Source organism: Aricia agestis, chromosome 2 (assembly GCF_905147365.1).
Source record: "Aricia agestis chromosome 2, ilAriAges1.1, whole genome shotgun sequence".
In the NCBI taxonomy this organism is placed as follows: Eukaryota; Metazoa; Arthropoda; class Insecta; order Lepidoptera; family Lycaenidae; genus Aricia; species Aricia agestis.
The window spans coordinates 2,329,736-2,354,663 of record NC_056407.1 but is presented as its reverse complement, the minus strand read 5'-3'; the positions used below and the strand labels follow the sequence as shown (position 1 = coordinate 2,354,663).

The window sequence follows — 24,928 nt, the reverse complement described above, 5'->3', positions numbered from 1 at the left end:
CATCGTAGTGTCATCCCTTTTTTCTTAGATTGTTTTGAAAGGGATGACACTACGATGTTGCCACTTTTTAATTTCTTCAGTTTTTGGACAGACTATATAAGATTTGTAATGAAATTTTGAAACACCAAAGATACAATAGTCGACTGCAAGCTATTTTGACAATTTACTAAGCACAAGTTTCATAGTCCAATTGAAGGCTTCTAGATGGTAGAAAAAGCTTGTACCTCTTACCAAAGTTGCTCGTAACCAGCCGAATATATCATTAGAGTAACATGATTACTTACATTAATTATTATATAATATAAAAAATATGTATGATTATTAGTAAATTAATATTGCGATATGTAATAAAAATATTGGAAAATAAACTCTAATATAGATTCCGACAAAATATGTCAAGTATTGAGTATTTTGGCCGAAAATAAGTTTGAAATCAAACACATTGAGCGATTTATTTTCATAATTTCATTGTTACTTAAAATAATTTAAATAAATAAAAAGATCACGAAATAATAAATGACATATTTTTTTCAGAATGCATAATATTAATCGCTACACAAAAATAAATCTTACACAATTTAGCCTAGCCTCGTTATAAATAAGGAATTTTGCGTTGATTGTTTATAAATTTGCAACAGTAACCCTTCGCATAGCGAAGAACTAATGTTTAAGCATAACTTTGTGTCATTTGGCATACAAAGATTATCCTGAGTTGCACTTTAAACTTATTGCTATGCGCATTATACTGCAAGTTTAATCCATAGATGGCGCTATAAACACATACAAAATTTAGGGCTACCCGCGCCCGTATACCTTCAAATACTCTTCTCTACCCAAGAATAACCCATGCCAATCAACGCAAAATTCATTTCATACCAATTGACGTATACACTAGGACATTTACCAATTTTCATAGAAAAATTGACTAGGATTATACATCTTAATATACTGTGATATCAGTCCTAACAAAGGGAATGGAGAATACACAATGATTTCACTTTACATACACATTCACCCCTACTAGTCGGCATTCACACGAGCGCTGGAGATAACAGGACCCAGTCCACAATATATCGCCCCGGATCGAGACAAAAAGGGGCTCCGAAAGTCTGCTGGCCCTTAGATATTGCCCTAAAATCGTAGGGTCATAAAGATGACCCCTGAATTTTTCCCTGAAATCACAGGATCACAAATATGGTCCTGATAACCTAGGATTACAATTACGGTACAAGGACTTTGGCCTCAATTTCACTCGAATTAGTATTACGTCATCTCTTTCGTTTTCCATATGAATAAAAGAGAAGACATGACATCTTAACAAGCTGTTAACACTAATAGACGTTGATGAAATTGGGCCTAAGCCTTCAATTCAGAGGCCATAAAGATCCATGAAATGCAAAGATTATTGTGAAGGACGCTTGGATTTTGTCTTCAAATCCAGGGCTACGTTTCTTTTAGGTACTACTACATACACCGGTATAAACTACATAATTCTCTACTCAACAGCGGTATTTTTCGTTTCCGTCCACTGTATTTTCGACACTAACATAGCGGTCGTGTGATTAAGCATTTGTCATGGGCTCGTTAGAAATAAAACAGTGAAACCATTATAATTTAGTCTAAACGTAAATAAAACCACATACAGATACAAAAAGATATGGCAAAAAAACCCTAATTCGTATAAAAATGTCTTTTAAATTTAACTATATTAAGCAGTCTATACGAAAATCACTTTTAATTCTACCTCTCTTACATGTATCTTTTACAAGAAAGCACGTTACTAAATATACAGATTATATAACTAATGTTATTTTTAAAATAATATGGTTTCTTTCACTGGTAGCTAACCAGCATTTCTATGGTATAATCCATATGTTTTGTATAGACAGGTGTGTATATAAAACTGTAACCCTATGCTGCTAGTTGGATCCAACTTCAAATTAATATGACTTCAATCCAATCCTAATTTTATCAAACAGCAAGAAAGTCTCATTTCAAACATGAAATGACTTTTAAAGTGTATAAGGTATCACATTTAATGAGAATACCATTTTGTACTACACCCCCCCCCCCCCCCCCCCCCCCCCCCCCCAAGAACCTGGGTACGCCCATGATTATCAATCAAATCAATCGGAACCATATCGAAGCTTTAAAGTTGAGTTCAAATAGCAGAATCCGGTTATAAATAAATCTTTTCATTCAATATACATAGCTGCTTCAAATTCACACAATATTGGCTGGCTCTGAACCTTAGCGGGCCCCTAGACGAGCAATTTTATTGCGCAATATCACGTATTGCGTAATATTATTGACCGTCGAGGGTTGATATTGAACATCGCGCGCATACAATCTAATTGTCAAATAAACTGTTCAATCAAATTTAAGCGTAATATTGCACAATACAATTGATCGTCTAGGGGCCGGCTTAGATACACATTAATGTATAAGTCAAAGGAGACTTTTATAAAAAAGTCATTGCTTGATTCCGTTTTGCTTATTAATGTTACGATATGTGTTTAAAACGTATGATATTCGTCACGAAAGTACGCGTTTTATGCGTAATGTTCACCTTACTAATAAAAATGTTACACAATGAATATAAACTATAGAACGTTTTCGCCTTTTCTGCCAAGTGACTTTTCTTACTTATCACAAAGGACAAAACATTGTAACGCATATCCAATGTTAATATTTTTATTAGTAAGAGCGTGATTGCATGTGCCATGTAATGCTGCATACATGCATGCATGAGCATGCGTTTCGTAAAGCTTATAATGAGATCGATATGAAATTTAAACAAAGATATGCCTCGCTCAGACCATCTATATCATTTTGATAATAATTTAGAATAAATTAGGTACGTCTTTATGATATTATAAATATTAAATAGTCCGTGAATTTAAGGTTTCCAAGAATATAAGAATAATTGTATCGAAATGTACTAAAAATAATAATAGTTTTGAGAAACTACAAAGCTACATAATCTGTTAACACTTTAACATTTTGATTTTTGAGGCAACCTTTGTATTTTGGTTCAAGAATATAAATGCACTTTTCATGACTTGCAACTTAGTGTCTTAATAATTATTTCCGCAATATTTTATAATTTTTAATAACTAATAACAGTTTTTCACAGCTGTTACTATGAACCTTATTTTTTCTCCGGGACAAAGATGGCGATTTTGAGTATTAGTGTAATGTTAGTAGTTACTAGTTAGTACTGACAGGAACTCGACTCCTTGCGTTTTTGTTAAAATATTAATAATAAAACTTTTGACCATTTTAGTTGTAAAAGTCTACAAAAATAATCTTATTTCCTCTATGTAAACGCGTAAGTAGAGCTAGACAAGGCTTTAAATGAACGTGGCGAAAAAAGGAACTAACGCTGCCATCATACAAAAACGCAATTTTTGACATGTTCTTGACAGTTGTCCTTTACCAGCAGCGCGCCGTCCACGTTCATTGTAGCATTTTAAACTAAAAGAGTTAGTACTTTAAGTTGTTGTCTATGAATTTAAAGTCTGACCAGGCAAAAAAACCTAGTTGTGATTGGTTAAAACACATGTTTCACATTAAATAATGACATTTAGATATTGTGGCTTTTTTTTCGCAACATGACAAGGTTTGGATATTCCTGGCCAGGATAAATAATTGCAAAGTTTTTGCCGCGGTTTCTATTAATTTAGAATCGGAAATGTTACTTACAAACAAGTAATTAGCTGCCGAAATTGACTGTACTAAAAATATCCAAAGGTGCTAAACCGCGATAAAAAATGAGTTAGTAGTCAGTCCCAAAGTCTTTGGTTCAACAGTTCAACATTAGTGGCAAGGACAGTCAGCACTAAAAATCTTAAAACGAATCCATTTATCCAAAATATTTTGACTATGTAAAAAGTATTGCGATTCCACATTTGATTTTAACACAATATTGCCGTCTATCACAAATATTTTCTAATACAACCTCCGTTAGTTGACTTACATTACGCCTATACCGATGGCACGAAGACCCAATAAATGATATAGAGATACTATCTCTTACATATTATGCATAACGATATTTATCATTCTTACCAAAATAATGAAAGAACGAGATACGCAAGTCTATTCGTCTCTTTTACACATAAGGTACATGCATACTTATGGCTTTCTCTCTCACACTGTAACTCGTTTAGGGAACATCGATCGTAATAATCTTGAGCCGACATGCCTTTCTCGCTCACGCATATAACGCGTGAGCGAGTAAGCTAATAACGACTCATCTACACGAAGAAATGACATCGAACGAAAATGCTTTCTCGCTCATACACGTAAATTGTGGGCGAATAAAAGTCATCGCACACTACACCGACTCAACGCCGACCCAACTCCCAGCATGGCATGGAAATGTACGCTTTATTGTTAGGGACATAAGAGTGAATTTGTCAACTCAAACCATGTGGACGACTAGCCGTCTACTGGTTGTTTGCTTAGGAAATTAACTCCTAAATCAAACTACATAAAGCTGAGAATTCAATGTCATACTGTAAGTTGGGTTGGCGTCGAGTGCGATGATTTCATGTCGTCAAGTCAGTCAGATTAAGCACGTTTCCTCCTCGCCTGTATATCGCCGTCCCGTTCACTCGCACCGCGGACGACAGCTGTCTCTGTCTACCGCAGGCGCGCGGCTAGGGCGGCGGCGGCGGCGGCTAGGGCGGCGCACAGCAGCCCGCTGACCACCGGCCCGCCCTCGCCCGCGCCCTTCACCACCGCGCCGCCCATGAACGTCACCGACAGCATGAGACCATGAGCCGTGCATCTGGGGAAAAAATATTGTCAATATTCTATTGTTTTGGTGACGCGTACTTTCTCTTGTACTGTTTGATCAACATGCTTGAACTCCAGCATGGATCCACAATACAGACTCATCTATTCTTACAGCGTATCCGCGTTTAGAGAAATAATTCCACCTATTTTAGAAAGCCATAGTCGGTGCGAGCGCGTCATTGCACATATTCCTAGATTTTCACGCTTAGGTTGTTCGCCTACAATCTACATCATATTTTTACCGATCAATAATTGGGCCGCAAAATTGAATTCTAATTTAATTTCCAATCGACTTTTTATGTTGTTATGCGTTGTAATATTGCAATTAATATATTTTATTTTCCTCCTTCAAAAATCGGTCACCGATTAATTATTATTTATTATTATTGGACGTGGATGAGCACCCTTAACGCGACTATACAGAAGTTTGTTATTTACCTCAAGTTGGCAGGATAGTGGTCAATAATCTTGACCGCTACGGCGTAGAAGACGAGCGTGGCGAGTAACGCGTACGCCGCCTCCACCGCGTACAGCGCCGTCTCGCCATGCACCAGCAACGCCGGCGCCAGTAACACGCCCAGCGCGCATGGCAGCACTGCAACGTAGATATTTAATATAGTATGTAGTTTGTAATATCATGTGTAATTATTCGTGTCAATTGTGAACAAAAACGAATTAGCCGACCGTAGACTGTTCTTATACGAAACAAATAAATAGTAAACAGATTGATACAAAGCAAAATTGGATAAAAAGTTTTCGCGCCGATCCCGCGTCGTTCTTTTTCAGTTGGCGTATAAATGACGGGAGTAAGTGTGAAGAGGGAAGGACTATGTTTTATTTTTTGCTTTATTCGCCCTCTTAACTAGTGACGAATTGATGATCCATACTCTATAGGCTTATAAACTGTATACCGCAATTAATTTGAAAATAACATTGAATTAGGTAATCACCGTTTGTCTGAACTTCTTGTTATGGTGCGTTATAATCTTACCCCCCTAACCTAACCTATTTGCTTAAGTAATGCTGTTTCGAAATAATGACAGTGGCCCCAAAACACTGTATAGTTATTACTTATTACCTAGCAATCGCGCAGCAGGCGGCGCGAGCGGCGCAGCGAGCAGCGCGGCGCTGGCGGCGTACACGCGTTCGGCGAGCGCGCCGCGTAGCGCGGACCGCAGGTCGGCGTGGCGGGCGCACGCGCCACGGATACCGCGCACGATGGTGCTCACCAGCACGCAGTCTGACAGCTCGCTACCCACCTCCATGTCCGTGTCGATTATACTGTTGAAGATATTGATACTATATTAGAACAGTAGATAACACCCGCAACTCCTTTGCCGGGAATCAGAGTATCTCTATACCAAATTTCAGCAAAATCGGTTCACTGGTTTGGTTCGTAAGGAGGTAACAGACAAACACTTTTGCATTTATAATATCAGTATTGATTGTTGCCGCGACACGTTTGCGCTAAAAACAAATTTCGCGGGAATATACGGTACATTTTTTTTTTGGAAAAATAGTAGCCTTTGTCGCGTGGTCTATTCTTTATTCATACGTCCGGTGTTTTCAAAGCCTATTAGGCCTGGAGATACTGACACAAAATTCTTGGTCATTTGTACCAGTATGGCGGTTTTACAGGGGTATAATTACGTAAAGGCAAAAAGGAAAATGATGGTCATAGCGCTCGCACTGGCAGCCCAAACGCGTGGGCGTTAATCGAACGTGTCGGATAAATAACGAGTGTCGAACGATTTGTTCCACAAAAATGCTTGTATTTTCAGATAGTCGAAAAAAACTAAGTAGGCGAAAGCGTAATGCCATACTTGTCGGGTGCGGCTTACAGCCCGCCATACCGACGCGAATACGTTAATTTTAATAAAAAAATTGAACCATTTGTACCAGGCTAATTTTTGCATAGCTAATCATCGTCGAGTAGCCATTCACGAAAATCACCTTGCCATACTTTTTCGACAGCGCCCAATGGCCGCCATACCACTGCAAAGGTGTAATTTTTTTTTCGCCAAACGATTTCGAATCGAATCTTACCGTTTTAACACTACATTGACTTTAGTAATTGTAGATAGTAGTTTGTCTAACATATGATCCTCATATAAATTTTAAGATGTCGTGAGCGGTTATATAATAAATCGGAGACTCGCGGTATACGAATTGTGCGACAGCAGTCGCGTTGTCTGAAGCTCACGCGAGCTGATGGTATGTGCGTTAGAAAGAGACAGTAATACTCACGTGCTATTAACGAACAGGGAGTTCTAGAAGCTGGTGTAGGAGTTCTTGATGTTGGAGAAGGCGACGTTGTAGAAGGAGCAGTTGGTGAAGGCGACGTGCGACAGCAGCATGTCGCGGAACGTCGCGTTGTCTGAAGTTCACGCAAGCTAAAGGTGCGTCCGTTAGAAAGAGACAGCAATACTCACGTGCTATTAACGAACAGGGAGTTCTCGAAGCTGGTGTACGAACTCTTGATGTTGGAGAAGGCGACGTTGTAGAAGGAGCAGTTGGTGAAGGCGACGTGCGACAGCAGCATGTCGCGGAACGTCGCGTTGTCTGAAGTTCACGCAAGCTAAAGGTGCGTCCGTTAGAAAGAGACAGCAATACTCACGTGCTATTAACGAACAGGGAGTTCTCGAAGCTGGTGTACGAACTCTTGATGTTGGAGAAGGCGACGTTGTAGAAGGAGCAGTTGGTGAAGGCGACGTGCGACAGCAGCATGTCGCGGAACGTCGCGTTGTCTGAAGTTCACGCAAGCTAAAGGTGCGTCCGTTAGAAAGAGACAGCAATACTCACGTGCTATTAACGAACAGGGAGTTCTCGAAGCTGGTGTACGAACTCTTGATGTTGGAGAAGGCGACGTTGTAGAAGGAGCAGTTGGTGAAGGCGACGTGCGACAGCAGCATGTCGCGGAACGTCGCGTTGTCTGAAGTTCACGCAAGCTAAAGGTGCGTCCGTTAGAAAGAGACAGCAATACTCACGTGCTATTAACGAACAGGGAGTTCTCGAAGCTGGTGTACGAACTCTTGATGTTGGAGAAGGCGACGTTGTAGAAGGAGCAGTTGGTGAAGGCGACGTGCGACAGCAGCATGTCGCGGAACGTCGCGTTGTCTGAAGTTCACGCAAGCTAAAGGTGCGTCCGTTAGAAAGAGACAGCAATACTCACGTGCTATTAACGAACAGGGAGTTCTCGAAGCTGGTGTACGAACTCTTGATGTTGGAGAAGGCGACGTTGTAGAAGGAGCAGTTGGTGAAGGCGACGTGCGACAGCAGCATGTCGCGGAACGTCGCGTTGTCTGAAGTTCACGCAAGCTAAAGGTGCGTCCGTTAGAAAGAGACAGCAATACTCACGTGCTATTAACGAACAGGGAGTTCTCGAAGCTGGTGTACGAACTCTTGATGTTGGAGAAGGCGACGTTGTAGAAGGAGCAGTTGGTGAAGGCGACGTGCGACAGCAGCATGTCGCGGAACGTCGCGTTGTCTGAAGTTCACGCAAGCTAAAGGTGCGTCCGTTAGAAAGAGACAGCAATACTCACGTGCTATTAACGAACAGGGAGTTCTCGAAGCTGGTGTACGAACTCTTGATGTTGGAGAAGGCGACGTTGTAGAAGGAGCAGTTGGTGAAGGCGACGTGCGACAGCAGCATGTCGCGGAACGTCGCGTTGTCTGAAGTTCACGCAAGCTAAAGGTGCGTCCGTTAGAAAGAGACAGCAATACTCACGTGCTATTAACGAACAGGGAGTTCTCGAAGCTGGTGTACGAACTCTTGATGTTGGAGAAGGCGACGTTGTAGAAGGAGCAGTTGGTGAAGGCGACGTGCGACAGCAGCATGTCGCGGAACGTCGCGTTGTCTGAAGTTCACGCAAGCTAAAGGTGCGTCCGTTAGAAAGAGACAGCAATACTCACGTGCTATTAACGAACAGGGAGTTCTCGAAGCTGGTGTACGAACTCTTGATGTTGGAGAAGGCGACGTTGTAGAAGGAGCAGTTGGTGAAGGCGACGTGCGACAGCAGCATGTCGCGGAACGTCGCGTTGTCTGAAGTTCACGCAAGCTAAAGGTGCGTCCGTTAGAAAGAGACAGCAATACTCACGTGCTATTAACGAACAGGGAGTTCTCGAAGCTGGTGTACGAACTCTTGATGTTGGAGAAGGCGACGTTGTAGAAGGAGCAGTTGGTGAAGGCGACGTGCGACAGCAGCATGTCGCGGAACGTCGCGTTGTCTGAAGTTCACGCAAGCTAAAGGTGCGTCCGTTAGAAAGAGACAGCAATACTCACGTGCTATTAACGAACAGGGAGTTCTCGAAGCTGGTGTACGAACTCTTGATGTTGGAGAAGGCGACGTTGTAGAAGGAGCAGTTGGTGAAGGCGACGTGCGACAGCAGCATGTCGCGGAACGTCGCGTTGTCTGAAGTTCACGCAAGCTAAAGGTGCGTCCGTTAGAAAGAGACAGCAATACTCACGTGCTATTAACGAACAGGGAGTTCTCGAAGCTGGTGTACGAACTCTTGATGTTGGAGAAGGCGACGTTGTAGAAGGAGCAGTTGGTGAAGGCGACGTGCGACAGCAGCATGTCGCGGAACGTCGCGTTGTCTGAAGTTCACGCAAGCTAAAGGTGCGTCCGTTAGAAAGAGACAGCAATACTCACGTGCTATTAACGAACAGGGAGTTCTCGAAGCTGGTGTACGAACTCTTGATGTTGGAGAAGGCGACGTTGTAGAAGGAGCAGTTGGTGAAGGCGACGTGCGACAGCAGCATGTCGCGGAACGTCGCGTTGTCTGAAGTTCACGCAAGCTAAAGGTGCGTCCGTTAGAAAGAGACAGCAATACTCACGTGCTATTAACGAACAGGGAGTTCTCGAAGCTGGTGTACGAACTCTTGATGTTGGAGAAGGCGACGTTGTAGAAGGAGCAGTTGGTGAAGGCGACGTGCGACAGCAGCATGTCGCGGAACGTCGCGTTGTCTGAAGTTCACGCAAGCTAAAGGTGCGTCCGTTAGAAAGAGACAGCAATACTCACGTGCTATTAACGAACAGGGAGTTCTCGAAGCTGGTGTACGAACTCTTGATGTTGGAGAAGGCGACGTTGTAGAAGGAGCAGTTGGTGAAGGCGACGTGCGACAGCAGCATGTCGCGGAACGTCGCGTTGTCTGAAGTTCACGCAAGCTAAAGGTGCGTCCGTTAGAAAGAGACAGCAATACTCACGTGCTATTAACGAACAGGGAGTTCTCGAAGCTGGTGTACGAACTCTTGATGTTGGAGAAGGCGACGTTGTAGAAGGAGCAGTTGGTGAAGGCGACGTGCGACAGCAGCATGTCGCGGAACGTCGCGTTGTCTGAAGTTCACGCAAGCTAAAGGTGCGTCCGTTAGAAAGAGACAGCAATACTCACGTGCTATTAACGAACAGGGAGTTCTCGAAGCTGGTGTACGAACTCTTGATGTTGGAGAAGGCGACGTTGTAGAAGGAGCAGTTGGTGAAGGCGACGTGCGACAGCAGCATGTCGCGGAACGTCGCGTTGTCTGAAGTTCACGCAAGCTAAAGGTGCGTCCGTTAGAAAGAGACAGCAATACTCACGTGCTATTAACGAACAGGGAGTTCTCGAAGCTGGTGTACGAACTCTTGATGTTGGAGAAGGCGACGTTGTAGAAGGAGCAGTTGGTGAAGGCGACGTGCGACAGCAGCATGTCGCGGAACGTCGCGTTGTCTGAAGTTCACGCAAGCTAAAGGTGCGTCCGTTAGAAAGAGACAGCAATACTCACGTGCTATTAACGAACAGGGAGTTCTCGAAGCTGGTGTACGAACTCTTGATGTTGGAGAAGGCGACGTTGTAGAAGGAGCAGTTGGTGAAGGCGACGTGCGACAGCAGCATGTCGCGGAACGTGCACGCGCGGAACGTCACGTTGTCGTAGCGCACGTTCTCGAGCGTGCCCGTGTACAGTTCGGACTGAAGTTCGCTCGAGCTAACCGTCCGCGTCGCGCTCGCGAACTGCACCTCTTCGGCGCTCGCGATCGTTGCGGGCACGAACGATGATAGGTAGAACTGGAAATGTAACGTAGTTTTGTTCAATTTCAAATTACCAGTCAGGTTGTAAAGAACGTAATAATATACCGGTTTCTTATCTTTTGTCAGGACTATTCAAAATCATATTTTGATTGGTTAACGTTTCGACGTTAGCGCATGTCTATAGCTAGTGAATAGATAGAATGTGGAGAACAACTGTGTCTTTCATATCCGTATAATTGTTGGTCCTATACGACTTTCTCCTTTAAAGGCATTTAAAACGACAAGGCGTCATTAAGTGTCATTTTATACTAGCGCAGATTCGAAGCGCATCGAAGCGATTTACCGAAACTGAACATAACAAATTGAACCTTAACTCCAGAGCGTAACGCACACATTACTTCTGAGATTTTAAAAATGCGTTTCGACTCTGCGCCAGTATAAATTGACCGTAAGTTATAGCCGAAACAGCTGATTCAGCTTACTTGTATCGCCATAAAGAACAGCAGCGTTCCGCCGAGAGAGAGCGTAGTGTTTCGATACGCGGTCGCGAAAAGCTGGAAGAACGTCTGCCAGAACTGAAAAACGAAGAATAATGTTAAAAATATAATCAATTCTTGTTGCTACGTCAAAAATTACTTTAATAATAAAAAATCGGCCAAGTGCGAGTCGGACTCGCGCACGATGGGTTCCGTACTGTTATAGAGCAAACATAGACCAAAATTGTGTTTTTTTTATGGGAGCCCCCCTTATTTTTTTATTTTATTTTAATATTATTCTTAAATATTGAAGTAGACATAACTAAGGCCTTTGTGAAAATATTAAATGCCTACCTTGCCATTATTGATATCGAGCAAAAAAGGCAAAAAAAATCACGTTTGTTGTATGGGAGCCCCCTTTAAATATTTATTTTATTTTGTTTTTAGTATTTGCTGTTATAGCGGCAAGAGATATACACAATCTGTGAAAATTTCAGAACTCTAGCTATAGCGGTTCTTGAGATACAGCCTGGAGACAGACAAACATCGAAGTCTCATGAATAGGGTCCCGTTTTAACCCTTTGGGTACGGAACCCTAAAACAAACTTTAGTTCTTATTTTCAATCTTACTAGATTCCCGTTCGACCCGAATGCGGAAACTTTACGTGTGATCATTGGTCAACGCTTAGCGTGGCGGACATTTTTGGGTGTCGCGCGGTGAAGTTTCCGTCGAGTCGAATTGCGCATCGTGAATCAGAGGGCATGTTGTGTCTTAAACTTATTCATAATTCAAAATTAAAATTATAAACTTATCGTGTCGTAGAAGTAAACTACGCTGTCAACAGCATTATTATAGATTTTGTTTAAGGCCCAGTAGTCTCTAAAATAAGCAGGTCGATGTCTGTCATTTACGAATATCGACGTTAAGGACATTAAAATAACATTCATATCAGCGCGCCTTGTACAGTGGCTGTTACACGCTCGCCGGGTGCCTTGATAATAGAAAATAGGAGCAAAAACCTTTTGTTTTTAGTATTACACAAATCAAATATATCAAATCGTTTACGTTAGGTTACGACATATATACTACATTTTTTGTTTATTCTAGAAAGTGTGTAATTTAGCCATAAAATGATTTAATTATGAAAAACAGCGTTATAACAGTCATCTTTGAGATTTTTTCTATAGAGCAGAATTTTTCAAATTGTGTACTGATATACCTTTGCGTATAGGAAATTTTCTCAATTTTAAAAACGGTACTTATTTTATACTTAAATTATGATATGTCCTTTACTAAAAACGTGTTTTAAAAAACCCATTTTACGTAGTTGCAACAACCACAGCGCCTTAAGTGGATATTGCAATGTATTAAACAAATACAGCAACATCTATTAGCAATGTTTTGATCATGTGCAACACTTTACTCGTTGACAAAAAAAATAAGCCGTTGGGTGTTCCTCACCATTTTGACGCTGTGTCGCACATGATGTAGGGCGGGCGGGCGGCGCTTGGGCGGCAGCGTCAGCTCGCCCAGTCGGTAATCGTCGGCGGACGCTTTGCCGCATATGCGGACTTGGTTGCTGCTGTGTATGCTCTGTAACAGTTGACAATACCATATTAGGATGTGAACATCTAGCGCCATCTGAATCACCATAAACATGTATTTTCCTTCGTTATGCTATTTCATAGCAGCAATGTTGAGTCTGTTAAACTAATATTTTGTTGCCAATATTTTTAAGAGGTTATCTTACTTGGTAGACCATCATGGCGTCGACTTCCCTGCCCACGTCGAGCAGGTAGCGCGGGGACTCCTGCGTCCAGATCAGGCTGATCAGGGAAGCCAGGATAGGCAGCGTGCATAACAGGAGGTATCTGAAAAAAATTGTTTATTAATACTCAAAAAAACTGGCGTAACAATTTACGTGAATTAAATACGTATAGACTGATTCCTTAGATTAGTTAGTGATTCCTAACAGATAAAATTTTGAATGGAAGTACTGATTAAGCAAATGATATTAGGAGTATAATTTATTACCATTCGCGTAATATTTAAGCCTAATATTACTCGAAATCGCAGATTCTTTCACTCTCATTACCATTCTTTGTATTGGACACCATCTCAGCAGATTTTACACATTAAATTTTTAAATATTTCTACTTAAGAAAAAAATAATCTGTATAAATTTCAAACATAAAACTAACCGGACAAGCAAATCTATACTAATATGCTGAAGTGCTAAAACTAAATGCGAGAATGTGTCTGTCTGTTACCTCTTCACGCCTAAACCGCTGAATCGATTTTGCCGAAATTTGGTATGGAAATATACCTTTGAGTCCCGGGAAAGGTCAAAGGACATAGGATACTTTTCATCTCGAAAGACAGAAACCAGTACCTGTGCCAAGCGCTGAAGTGCTCCTTGTTCTCTATGAGTGTATCCGCGCCTGTCGGAGGCAGTATCGCACTGGCGAGCCCCGCAGCCGTCAGGGCTCCGAGCGCCGCCGCCCCCGGGAGCACCGCTAGCAGCACCCTTCGTCCCCGCGACAGACACTCCCCCGCGTAGGTGAAGCCCGTAGGGGCTATGCCGCCCGAACCGAGCGCCGAGCAGAATCTGTGAAACAGTCCATCAGTTATGATTTTAAGCTCAAACCGATTTCGATGACATTTTAGAGATATTTTTGATGCCGATTTTTAGGGTTCCGTACCCAAGGGGTAAAAACGGGACCCTATTACTGAGACTTCGATGTCTGTCCGTCTGTCTGTCTGTCTCCAGACTGTATCTCAAGAACCGCTATAGCTAGTTTTCGGAAATTTTCATAGATTATGTATATCTGTTGCCGCTACAACAACAAATACTGAAAACAAAATAAAGTTAATATTTAAGGGGGGCTCCGATACAACAACCGTGATTTTTTTGGCTTTTTTTGCTCGTAATCCATAATGGCAACATATAGACACTTGAAATATTCACAATATATTTAAATATATTCGTACTTTAATATTTAATAATAAAATTAGAATAAAATAAATAATTAAGGGATAACATACAAAAAACACAATTTTTTTCTCTATACGTACAAACGTACGGAACCCTTCGTGCGCGAGTCCGACTCGTACTTGGCAGATTATTTATTTAAATTTGAGTCTCAATCAAAACTGGTATATCCAATAAATTTTAACTACAAGGATTTTTTAGACTGCGAGGCCGTGAGCCGAGGCCCACATCGCCCACGCCATCCGCCGCCTCTGATTATGAGTGGCACATACCTGGCCATCATAAAGGTGCCATACGTCGGCATGAAGGCGGCGATGGTGGCGAAGACGGCGTTGACGGCGAGCGCGGACAGCAGCGCGCGACGCCGCCCGACACGCTCCCCCAGCGCGCCCCAGCCCACGCCGCCCAGGCCGCAGCCCACCACGGAGATCAGCACTGATAGACACACACATAATATAATTGTATATGTTTAACTTTCGTAATTCGAACGTCAACCAACCAATAAGACCAACAAAATAATGTTAGACGTCTGTCACATCTACATTTGGTCTTACGGGCCATAGTCTAGAGACTCATATAATTATAAGTCCTATTTTCAAGGCAATAAGCCCACCTATTGACAAGTTTGATCTACATAGAATGTAATAGTGTTTATAGTTAATACAACTATCCCAGGCCATAATAACCAAGTAAAAGAAGAACTTTAAAAACACCATTCTTGATTCTAGATATAGCCACACAAAACTGCGAATCATATCGCATTGTATCATAATGTTAATTTTTATATGAGATTTGTCGCAGATATTTGCGATGCGATGGGAATTCGCAGTTGTTTGGAAGCTCTAACATTCACCCACCCAGCCAGTTCTTCTGATGCGGCAGCACGCACAGCTCGATCTCTGCGGAGGGCAGCACGAACGGTATGGCGGACAGCTCCAGCGACGAGCCCGCCAGCGCCAGCCCCACCGCCAGAAGCACGCGCGCCTGCGAGACGCCGCAACCCGCCTGGGAATAATATATTATGGGTGCGTGCCACTATGCTATCAAACGCTGAAATGTCCCTGCAGCTGTTCAACTTGACGACCACGATCGTTGTGATTGCGGAGTAAACGTCACTCATGACGTCCCATCATAAAAGATGGGTCAAAGTGAGGTCATCTGACCCTGTGAACTTCGTATCACTACCTAATATAAACCTTGCCTGGACTTCCACGAATATTCCGAGACTAAAATTAGCCAAATCGGTTTGCGTTTATGACTGCCAGACCAGCGTGGCAGAAACTTGTTGGCTAAGTGTTAGGTGTTTTCAGTTATAATATCAAATGTAGACTTAGCCCATAACTCTAAGGCTTCTTACAGACAAACAGTACCGGTTCTTGTCCACGATACGCGTCGACCCGTCCCTAAGCTGCTCTAAGCTGTGGAGTTTGAACATTTCTGGCTTTTCCATTTACCTGTCTAAGCGCATCTTCATGGAACTGTTCTAGAACGCTCGAGTCGTTGTAGTCGAGGAGCTCGCCGCTCTCATTGCCGTCGGCGGGATCAGGCGGCGCGGTTGCCATGGTAACTGCGTGGCCGGGCTCCCCTGCACCCTCCGCGCCTGCATTTACAGGTTGCATAAATTAATTAAGTAACATCTCTTTATGTTGGCTACTAATAGAGAAGTAGAGAACTAATCATCTCTGTACAGAACAGAAAAATTTTCTCACCCAATCTGATCATTACAGCTTGTAGTCTAGTAGTAGTTACAACTTCTGTTATTAGATAATTAGATAAAAATAAATCAGAGAATCAACTAATGATTCAACTGTGGTTTCACTCATGTTACATTTAACATGACTAAACCCAGTCATATTTTTTCTATGGTATAAAGCAGGATGATTTTCGATTTTTTATTGTATTCTAGTGACTAGACAAAGTGATATACATCAAATATTCTTAAACCAATACATTTACTTTATTATTGAACTCAAATGTACGAGGTACATTAGTAAATTAAAATTATTTAAGGTAACAATAATGGAAATTCCTCATCAATTACTGCACTGTTACTTCAAGTAAGTAATAACTTAATATTGATCGGGAAGGATCATTAATCTCGGGAAGGATCTTTTAATTACATTGTTATGTCCAATTGTTATCATAAAAGAACAATATTATTGTGTGAAACTTCAACTCTTGTATCACTGATTAAGGAAAGTTGATTTTAAATTGAGGATAAAAGACAGATGATATTTTAAGAAGTTATGACTTATGAGGGGAGAGACATGCTTCGGCACGAATGGGCCGCTTCGACCGGAGAAATACCATGGGCTCACAGAAAAAACGCGTGAAACAGCGCTTGCACTGTGTTTCGCCGAGTGAGTGAGTTTACCGGAGGCCCAATCCCCTACCCTTTTCTCTTCCCTACCCACCCCTATTACCCTATTCCAAGGGTGGCCAACCTTTTCGACACTTGGGCCAAAATTCGGAAGTAGAATTTTACCCCGGGCCGCACAGCAGCCCGTGGCAGCCGCATCCTCTCGGCAAAAAGTAGATAAGTTTGCGCGGCTAGCGGGCGCTCAGTACGTTATTTTATTGTCAGCCCCACTTTATGTAGATAAAGCATATTGTGTTGATTTTAAAAGTAAAAGAATATTTATAGTAGGTATGAAAAAGGTTATTTTAGTACTTTTTTTACTTTAAAAAAATGTGCTCGGCTCCGCGGGCCGCAAGGTAACAGACGGCGGGCCGCATGTGGCTCGCGGGCCGCGTGTTGACCACCCTTGCCCTATTCCCTCTTAAAAGGCCGGCAACACACCTGCAGCTCTTCTGATGCTGCGAGTGCCTATGGGCGACGGAAGTTGCTTTCCATCAGGTGACCCGTTTGCTTGTTTGCCCCATTTATTTAATTTAAAAAAAAAAAGGATGTTTAAGCATAACAGTGATTATACAGCTGATGTTCTTTTTCCGAATTGATGTTTATTAGCAGAGACAGACATAATTATATTAGCAGATAGGGACACATAATTAAAAAATTGACTATCTTACTTACCAGTAAGCCTATCTTCTGTGTAAGTCATAGTGTGAGAGAGAGACCCAAAGCTGCCAAGCTTTGACGAGTTCTCAGAGTCTGTGTGCACCAAGCACGCCTGCTCCTCCATGGTTTATGTTTCCAAGCAATCTTATAAAGCGAACCATCTGCAAATAAATGATATGCATTAAAATTTTTATTTCTACTTTAAGGAATGGTTCCTCAAATGATGTGCTTACAAGAATTTGTTAATGTTAGATGTTCTTCAAAAAATCATATCATAATTATATCAATACCATGTGTGCTGCATATAAACTTATAAAAATAAACAATACATGAACAATGCTACATTTTGTTTACAGCTGATAGCAGAGAAGTGAGCTATGTATGTGTTGTATGGCACATCAATGAAAAGGGTCCGAGATAAGGCAACATTATGAAACATTTGTAGCTTACTTTTAAGCATACAACTGATAATCTGTAAACTGCGTTCTTTATTCTACCGTCTCCTTAGCGCAACACAAAAGAACTAATTTTAAAGTGAATCATATTATCACAAAACTGAACAAATTAGCAAAACGTATGTAAAAAATACAACACAAATCACAACACAATACAACTTATTTATGAATTATTGTTTTATCGAGCTCGTATTGTCACACAAGACCACCACAAGACCAGGGTACATCGGAAAACAAACTACCACTATATAGATACGTACTTTTAATGGCATTATAGTGAAACTAACATCAAACGGAAGACACAAATCATTGATCTCTTCAGTAATTATACAATTTGTACACGCACTTTATCATAAATTAAAGATATACATGCAAGAAACAATTAACGTTCAGACAAAAGCGTTGTAACTTGTTAAGTTGTAAGCACAGATTACTAGTATATATTTGTAGAGTTGTAAGCGAGGCCATCACACCATCACACAATTGAAAATTAAAATGTCAAACTGAAGTGTCAGCTGTCAATTGACATTGTCAGGGATAGGGATGTCTCCGGTCTCCAGCTCCGGATTCATGAGTCCGGACTCGAATCATTCAAAAATAGACTGCCTCCTCGGGGCTCGGTCTCATATTTTTTTATGCATTCGTGTAGGTACTGCATTATGAAAATAACAATAGAATAAAAACAATTAGAAAATAAATATAGGATAGACTTCATAATAAATAGAAATTTATTACATTAATATAAAAGCGTGCGAAAATATAATTTATTTAATATTATTTTCATTATCTTATCACCCTTTTCTTTAAAAACTATTCGTATATTTTGTAAAAATCGAGAATGCATCATGTGTTCTGTCTACGTATTTAAGACTACGTATTTAAATTGCAGTAAGCAAGAAAACCATTAATTATGTTAACATAATTACTATTGTTAGTCTTAATAATTAATGTTATTACTTAGTACTTACACTTTAGATTATAAGCTATAAGCAATAATTTATTATAACAGTTTTTGCATATCCAGCACACTGAAAGCTTCACTACATGTAATTATTCTAAATAAGAATTAAGAATGTACAAATTACATTGTGATGATTTATTGCTCGTAATATGTGCAAATTTGCGAAAAATATTAATCTATATAACACCTGCACTGCACCATTTCACAAACACGCATTGCCAAACAATATTTTAATTTTTAACCATTAACTGAAATCCAAGTCATTTTTATTTCATAGGTAACTGTGAATAAGGAAATTTAAAACTTATAATAATTCTTAAAGAACCGAATCGAAATTTCATTTTAAGGAAAGCAAAACATTTTAAAATATCTTTAATTTAATTTTCTATAAATTAACACAGCATTAAAACAATATAATACTGCAAATATGTCTAAAACATTCTAAAGAAATTTTGCGAGGTAAATATCCCTCTAGCATTATGGAAACTGCAGAGTTTAAGGTCAAGTAAGTGTCTCTTACTATACTATACGTCTATTTAAACGGGTATGATAGAGATAGAAAGAGGCATAAACGTGGGTAGTATTTTAGCAACACAAACTGTATGCACTACTGACGATACATCTTACGATGAAAGCGAATGGTAATGCTTTGACTTTATTACTTAAGAATAACTGCTAATAATATTTTATTTTAGGGGGAAAAAATTATTAAAGTGCACTCAACATATTATATTAACTAGAAATCAAATTTTTTTACCAAATTTTGATTTTGGTATGCTTAAAATGTATAATATTGTAAGACATAACAATTATGCCTTGTGTAGCAGTGATTATTGATTGACGGAATTCACGCATTGCGCAGTAGAACATTGCTGCTGTACAGAAAGTCTAAAGTCCGTTCAGGGTTGCTTTCGCTCCGAAGTCCGAATAATATATTATTATTTATTATATTCGTTACTCGTCAGGTTATCAGAGGAAGATTAATATTGTTTGGGATTGGTTCACAAAAGATTACAGACTGCAAGATCCATGTAAAATAATATAGATCGTGCAGTCTGTAATCTCACAGTCATTATATATTATAATGACTGTGACTGTGAGATATATTATGTAAGCATTATGTTCCTAGGATACCGTTTATTTGTGGATACAAAATATAATTCATGTAATTAAAAATCTGATTAGCCATGTCACCATGTGCATGTCCAATGTCCATGTATGTATGTGCGAAAAGTCAAAACTGCCATGGCCAACAAAAGATGTCGCAGCGACAACAGATTTTTGTGACAACTGACAAATGCCTTGTCTTTTTTAAATAAAAAAAAAATAATGTCATATTTGGCGCGAAAAAAAATAAAAATAAATTTATGTACAATAGTTTTTTATTTTCGTAATATTGAATTTTAAGTATTGAAAAACTACAAATATATACTAGTAATCTGTGAAAAACTACTATATAATTCGTCATACAACCTTTGTTACGTTTTCAATGGAACAGTTAAAGCTTGTAAGAAAATATTTGAAGATAAAAATTTTGGGAGACAATATTACTTTTCGAGATCATCATACCGAAAGAAAACATGTTTACGATATAATTACAAAAACAATATTACATGGAGAATCTCACTCGGCGCTCATTATTGGCCCAAGAGGATGCGGCAAAACAACAGTAATGTCTTTTAATATAATTATCAATTACTTTAACGAATTCACTCATATTACACGATGGTTCTCTAAAAAGTCTTATAACTACAGTGTTCCAGCAATAAATTAGACAAAAACCTAGTTACATTAATCAAATTACTCAAAATTTTGATAAATAAATGGTCTTGAAGTTTTTTGTAACTACATGTATAATTGTAGATATTTTGTTGATTTCTTTTACAGCTCTTCAATTCAGTCCTCAACCAGGTTTCAAAGGAGGTTGATCTTGTAAATGATGCTATACTAGTAAAGTTGAACGGCCTGATACACAACGATGATAAAATAGCTCTTAAGTCCATCACAGCACAGGTAGTTTTACATAAACTTAATATTGTTTTAAAATAGTTATCACTTTATTGCAAATAATGAATGATGCACTTACCTCCATGTTACATACATTTTACAAGAATAAAAAGTAATATAATATAGCCATTTTAGTGCTCAAAATGTAGACAATTACATTGAATTCACTCAAGTAGTTTAGAGAGTATTTACTGCAGCTAAACTAATCTTTTCTATTACTTTCTAATACAAGTATTTTTATTTACAATATTCAGATGCAGCTTGAAAATGTTGTTGGTGACCGTGTGTTTGGAACATTTGCGGAGAATCTCAGTTTCCTTCTGAGTTGCTTGATGAGCGGTGCAGACAGAAGATGCAAGAGCATGGTGTTTATATTGGAGGAGTTTGACATGTTCTGTCACAGCGGCAGGACACAGACTCTGCTGTATAATCTGTTTGATATCACACACAGCAAGCAGGCACCCATGTGTGTTCTTGGTATGGCTTTCCATTTTTTTAAGTAATTCAATTAACATGTCCAAATATTAAAGCTGCTAAGCTTAATTGAGTTAACACCTCAATCGTGGGTATAGCAGACACAATAGTTTTCAATTGTCAATTGTTATGCGGCAGTCACTTGGGGATTGATGGGTTAATAATAATAATAATAATAATTTATTTGCCAGAGTGAGATGTACAAAAATGTTAAAAAATTAGTAGAGTATTAGAATGCCACTAGTAATGGACTTGAAGTTAAAGGCATCAAATCCATTAGTGTTTCTTAACACCTTCATCATAGGTATCGCAGACACAATAGATTTTGCTGCCACTTGGGGGTTGATGGGTTTTAGGGGTTGTTCATTAATTACATGATCCCAATAATGTAATCTTTTACCAAGTAAAACCATAGACTCTTTTTTGGTGAGCTCCCACAATTGAAAAGTTACCTTTTATTTCCCGTACTGCTTTAAAATTTAAAAACTAACTATATAAGGAATACAAATTTAATAATATTAACTTAATATGATCAGTCTGCAGGATATTCAGGCAAGTTGAAATCAGTACATTTTTTACAATGAAAGTGTGCACGGTATGTGTAAGCAAATAGGTTTCTTATTGTGCTCACAACCGTATTTGAGTTTTTAATTTATCTTCCTGATATAATCTGAATACTTCTTCATTGATCTTGATAATTTTTCTGGTGGTCCAGGGGCTGCTTTGCCAAGAAATTGGTGAAACCGCTTCAATAACCTCTTAGTATCCATGGTTTATATCTTTGCGATTTTTAAAATCTTCTTCTATGAAAGTCATACTTAATTTGTTCATTAACCTGTCCACAAATGCTTATTAAATCGAAATGAATTCAAATATGCGAGAAAAATAGATTTTTTCACATTTCACAATATTCTGTCTATACAACTTTTTAACGACGTCCTGAACGTGGGGTTTGTGGGACCCCAACACACTTTGTGTACGTCTGTTCGTTGCATTAGTGAAGAAAATCCTAAACTACTGCCGCCGAACGGTAAGGCAATGTCTTAACCCCAGCTACATAGAGCGTCAAAAAAATCACGCGATTATTAAAAAAGTTATGAAAATTTTGGTACGTCCCCAGACGTACCAAAAAATTTTTTTTTTTGTCAGACCCCACGTGGTGCACGGAGGGTTAAGACTACCCAAAGATTGTTTTTTTGTGTTTTATAAACTGAAAAAAAAAATATTTTCCAGGTATAACAAACAGAATAGATGTGATGGAAATGTTAGAGAAACGAGTGAAGTCCAGGTTCTCACATCGGCACATCTTCATATTCCCCAATGAACATCCAGCTGGTGAGGAGAAAACACCATTACAGACTTGCACAGAAGTGTTTGTACAGTGCCTCAGTATGCCAATTAGTGTTGCCAGTAGAAAGGTCAAGTCCCCAAGAAAAAGAAAAAATAGGAAGTCTGTTGGTATGTACTTGTCTAGTACCTAGTATAATAGTACCACCGAGGAAATTGATTCCTAGTTGACAGAACTACGTTGTTTGTTCGGCTTATGTCATTTCAATGTTAGCTGTGATCGGTCGGATGGGTTAGACATATCGCAACTAAATTACTTAGGTCCGCCATCTGCCTAGAACTTGATAGTACATACTTACATTTAGTGGTCTAGTATGTACTACCAGATGTTGACCAAATTGACAAAGTGTTCCACACAAAGTTTAATTGCTAAAACAATTAGCTGAGATACTTTTATAATGACTGTTACTTTTATAATATTAGAAGATTTTTTGTACTATTTAGAATATAATATATTAAATATGTAATGATTATTATAATTGACAACAAATAATAATTTAAATAATACTTCCAGCTGTTGAAGACATGGATACAGATGTTAATGACAAAACATTAGAGTATTCTATACCACAGGAAGTATTCACTACATGTAATATAGACTCCACACAGTTTCAAGAGTTGGACGCCAGTTATATAGAAGAATGGAATGCTCATATACAGAGCTTAGTTGAAAATGAGCATGTTGTAGATGCTTTAGAGAAGTTCTGTTATTATACAGTCAATGAACAAATATTTAAGGATGTGCTAGTAAGCTATTTTAACTATTAGACTAGACTTGGAATAACCAAACATTTAGCTGCAACAAAAATTTGCCCATATGATTATCCAGAGCCTAAACTTCTACAATACTATGCCCAAATATGAATTTCTGTTGTTCGCCTTGTGTCAAATTTTCATACTTTACTTGAATGTAGAGTTGGCATATAAAACTGTTGGCTGATTTTAGTATCGTGCTGGATGCTTGCTGACTAGCTATTGGTGCTGACACCAAAATGAATAAAATATTGCAGACATTATTAAGAGCAATTATTATCATATTCATATCAGATCCGATGTTGCACTTGGTGTCAGCGAAGACTAAAATCAACCTTACATTGTAAATATTTGAGTCTAAAGATATGTATCTATGAGTATTATGTTTTTTTTTTCAGTTCCAGCTAGTATCAAAGCTATCGCCAAAGAAGCCTTTCATAGATGTGTCAGGCATAACTACGATAGTTGACCACACCGTTGCTGGGGAGCAGAGAGTCAAGATGCTACAGTCACTCTCTATCTTAGAGTTGAGCTTGGTCATCGCGATGATACACGGCCAAGACATTTTCGATGGACAGCCAATGAACTTCGAAATGGTTTTACATAGGTGAGTTATTATTACTGCTATAGTCTGGTCACAAGCCATGTAGAAATATTAACATTGTCCTATCGCTACTCTTGTCAAAAGGGGCGCCAATTTTTTCAGCACCCTGGGCGCCGAAGAAATCCCGCCTAGGGCGCTGGTAGTGCTAAAACCGGCACTGCAAGAGACTGCAATAAAATTGGTTCAAATTATCTGTAGCATTCTACACATTTATATCTTAGCATTTTTGTATGAGACAGTTGATTACTTTTAAGTTCAAATGTCGCTGCCATGGTGAATGTTGCTTTAAATATTGAAAGATGGGCCTGTTTCACCACATCCTGATAAAGTGCTGGATGGGCTATCCACAACTTATTTGACAGATTCTCCATACTTGATCTGTCAAGTTAATTGGTGGATATTATAACCTATTCGTCACTTATCAGGAAGTGGTGAAACAGGCCCTAAACGAAATAAAAATTCAATTTATAATACCTGTCTACCTATTTTTTTATATCCGTAATATCATAATCTATAATTTCTGGAAATAGAAATAGGCATCTTAGCATCTATACTTTTCAACATTAAATTTCAGGTATACAAAATTCGCCAACACCAACTCGTCGACCCAAACCGTGCCGCGGCCAGTGATTCTCAAAGCGTTTGAGCACCTGCAGAGCTTAGAAATCATCATGCCAGTAAAATCTGACTCGCACGGCACAGACACAACTAGTACAGTGCAGAAGGAATACAAGTTGTATACCCTGGCGGTACCCACAGAAGATGTAAAAGAAGCATTAAAAGGCTTCAAGGCTCTGCCAACTGAAATAAGCCACTGGTTCAACAATGCTATAGAATAAATAACCAGAAATAAGTGTGTGTGCTGGCAACACTTGAGTCAGTAAGTCCGAGTTTTCTTCTATTTATTATTTGTTTAAGTAAAACAATTTTAAGTAAATAACGTTTTTTAATAGTAATATAGTATACTATTTTACATAGCTCCGCCTTAGTTACGGAAATTGAATATGAATTCATAATGTTATGTAACAT

General features: G+C 39.4%; 2 protein-coding genes across 4 annotated transcripts; one reads left to right on the top strand and one right to left on the bottom strand.

Moving 5' to 3' along the window:
* Positions 1 to 3,907: 3,907 nt before the first annotated feature.
* On the bottom strand, positions 3,908 to 18,996 carry LOC121739226 (synaptic vesicle glycoprotein 2A-like). Of its 3 annotated transcripts, XM_042131598.1 has the most exons (14): positions 18,722 to 18,996; positions 18,258 to 18,405; positions 17,314 to 17,459; positions 15,734 to 15,879; positions 15,137 to 15,284; positions 14,552 to 14,714; positions 13,680 to 13,895; positions 13,038 to 13,158; positions 12,749 to 12,880; positions 11,293 to 11,385; positions 10,566 to 10,846; positions 5,882 to 6,084; positions 5,242 to 5,398; positions 3,908 to 4,795 (listed from the first exon to the last, which is right to left on the bottom strand). In XM_042131598.1, the coding sequence occupies exons 3-14, from the start codon at positions 17,420 to 17,422 to the stop codon at positions 4,648 to 4,650; spliced, it is 1,917 nt and encodes a 638-aa protein (XP_041987532.1). In that variant the 5' UTR covers positions 17,423 to 17,459; positions 18,258 to 18,405; positions 18,722 to 18,996; the 3' UTR covers positions 3,908 to 4,647. The 3 variants fall into 3 exon arrangements, with proteins under 3 accessions (XP_041987532.1, XP_041987523.1, XP_041987515.1); XM_042131589.1 differs by lacking the exon at positions 18,258 to 18,405; XM_042131581.1 differs by lacking the exons at positions 18,258 to 18,405; positions 18,722 to 18,996 and adding an exon at positions 18,014 to 18,208.
* Positions 18,997 to 20,162: 1,166 nt separating this feature from the next.
* On the top strand, positions 20,163 to 24,805 carry LOC121739636 (origin recognition complex subunit 4). The gene is made up of 7 exons (XM_042132144.1): positions 20,163 to 20,383; positions 20,602 to 20,727; positions 20,976 to 21,198; positions 22,429 to 22,653; positions 23,057 to 23,289; positions 23,694 to 23,902; positions 24,474 to 24,805. Exons 1-7 carry the CDS (start codon positions 20,204 to 20,206, stop codon positions 24,736 to 24,738), a joined length of 1,461 nt encoding a protein of 486 aa, XP_041988078.1. The 5' UTR covers positions 20,163 to 20,203; the 3' UTR covers positions 24,739 to 24,805.
* The last annotated feature ends 123 nt before the right edge of the window (positions 24,806 to 24,928 follow it).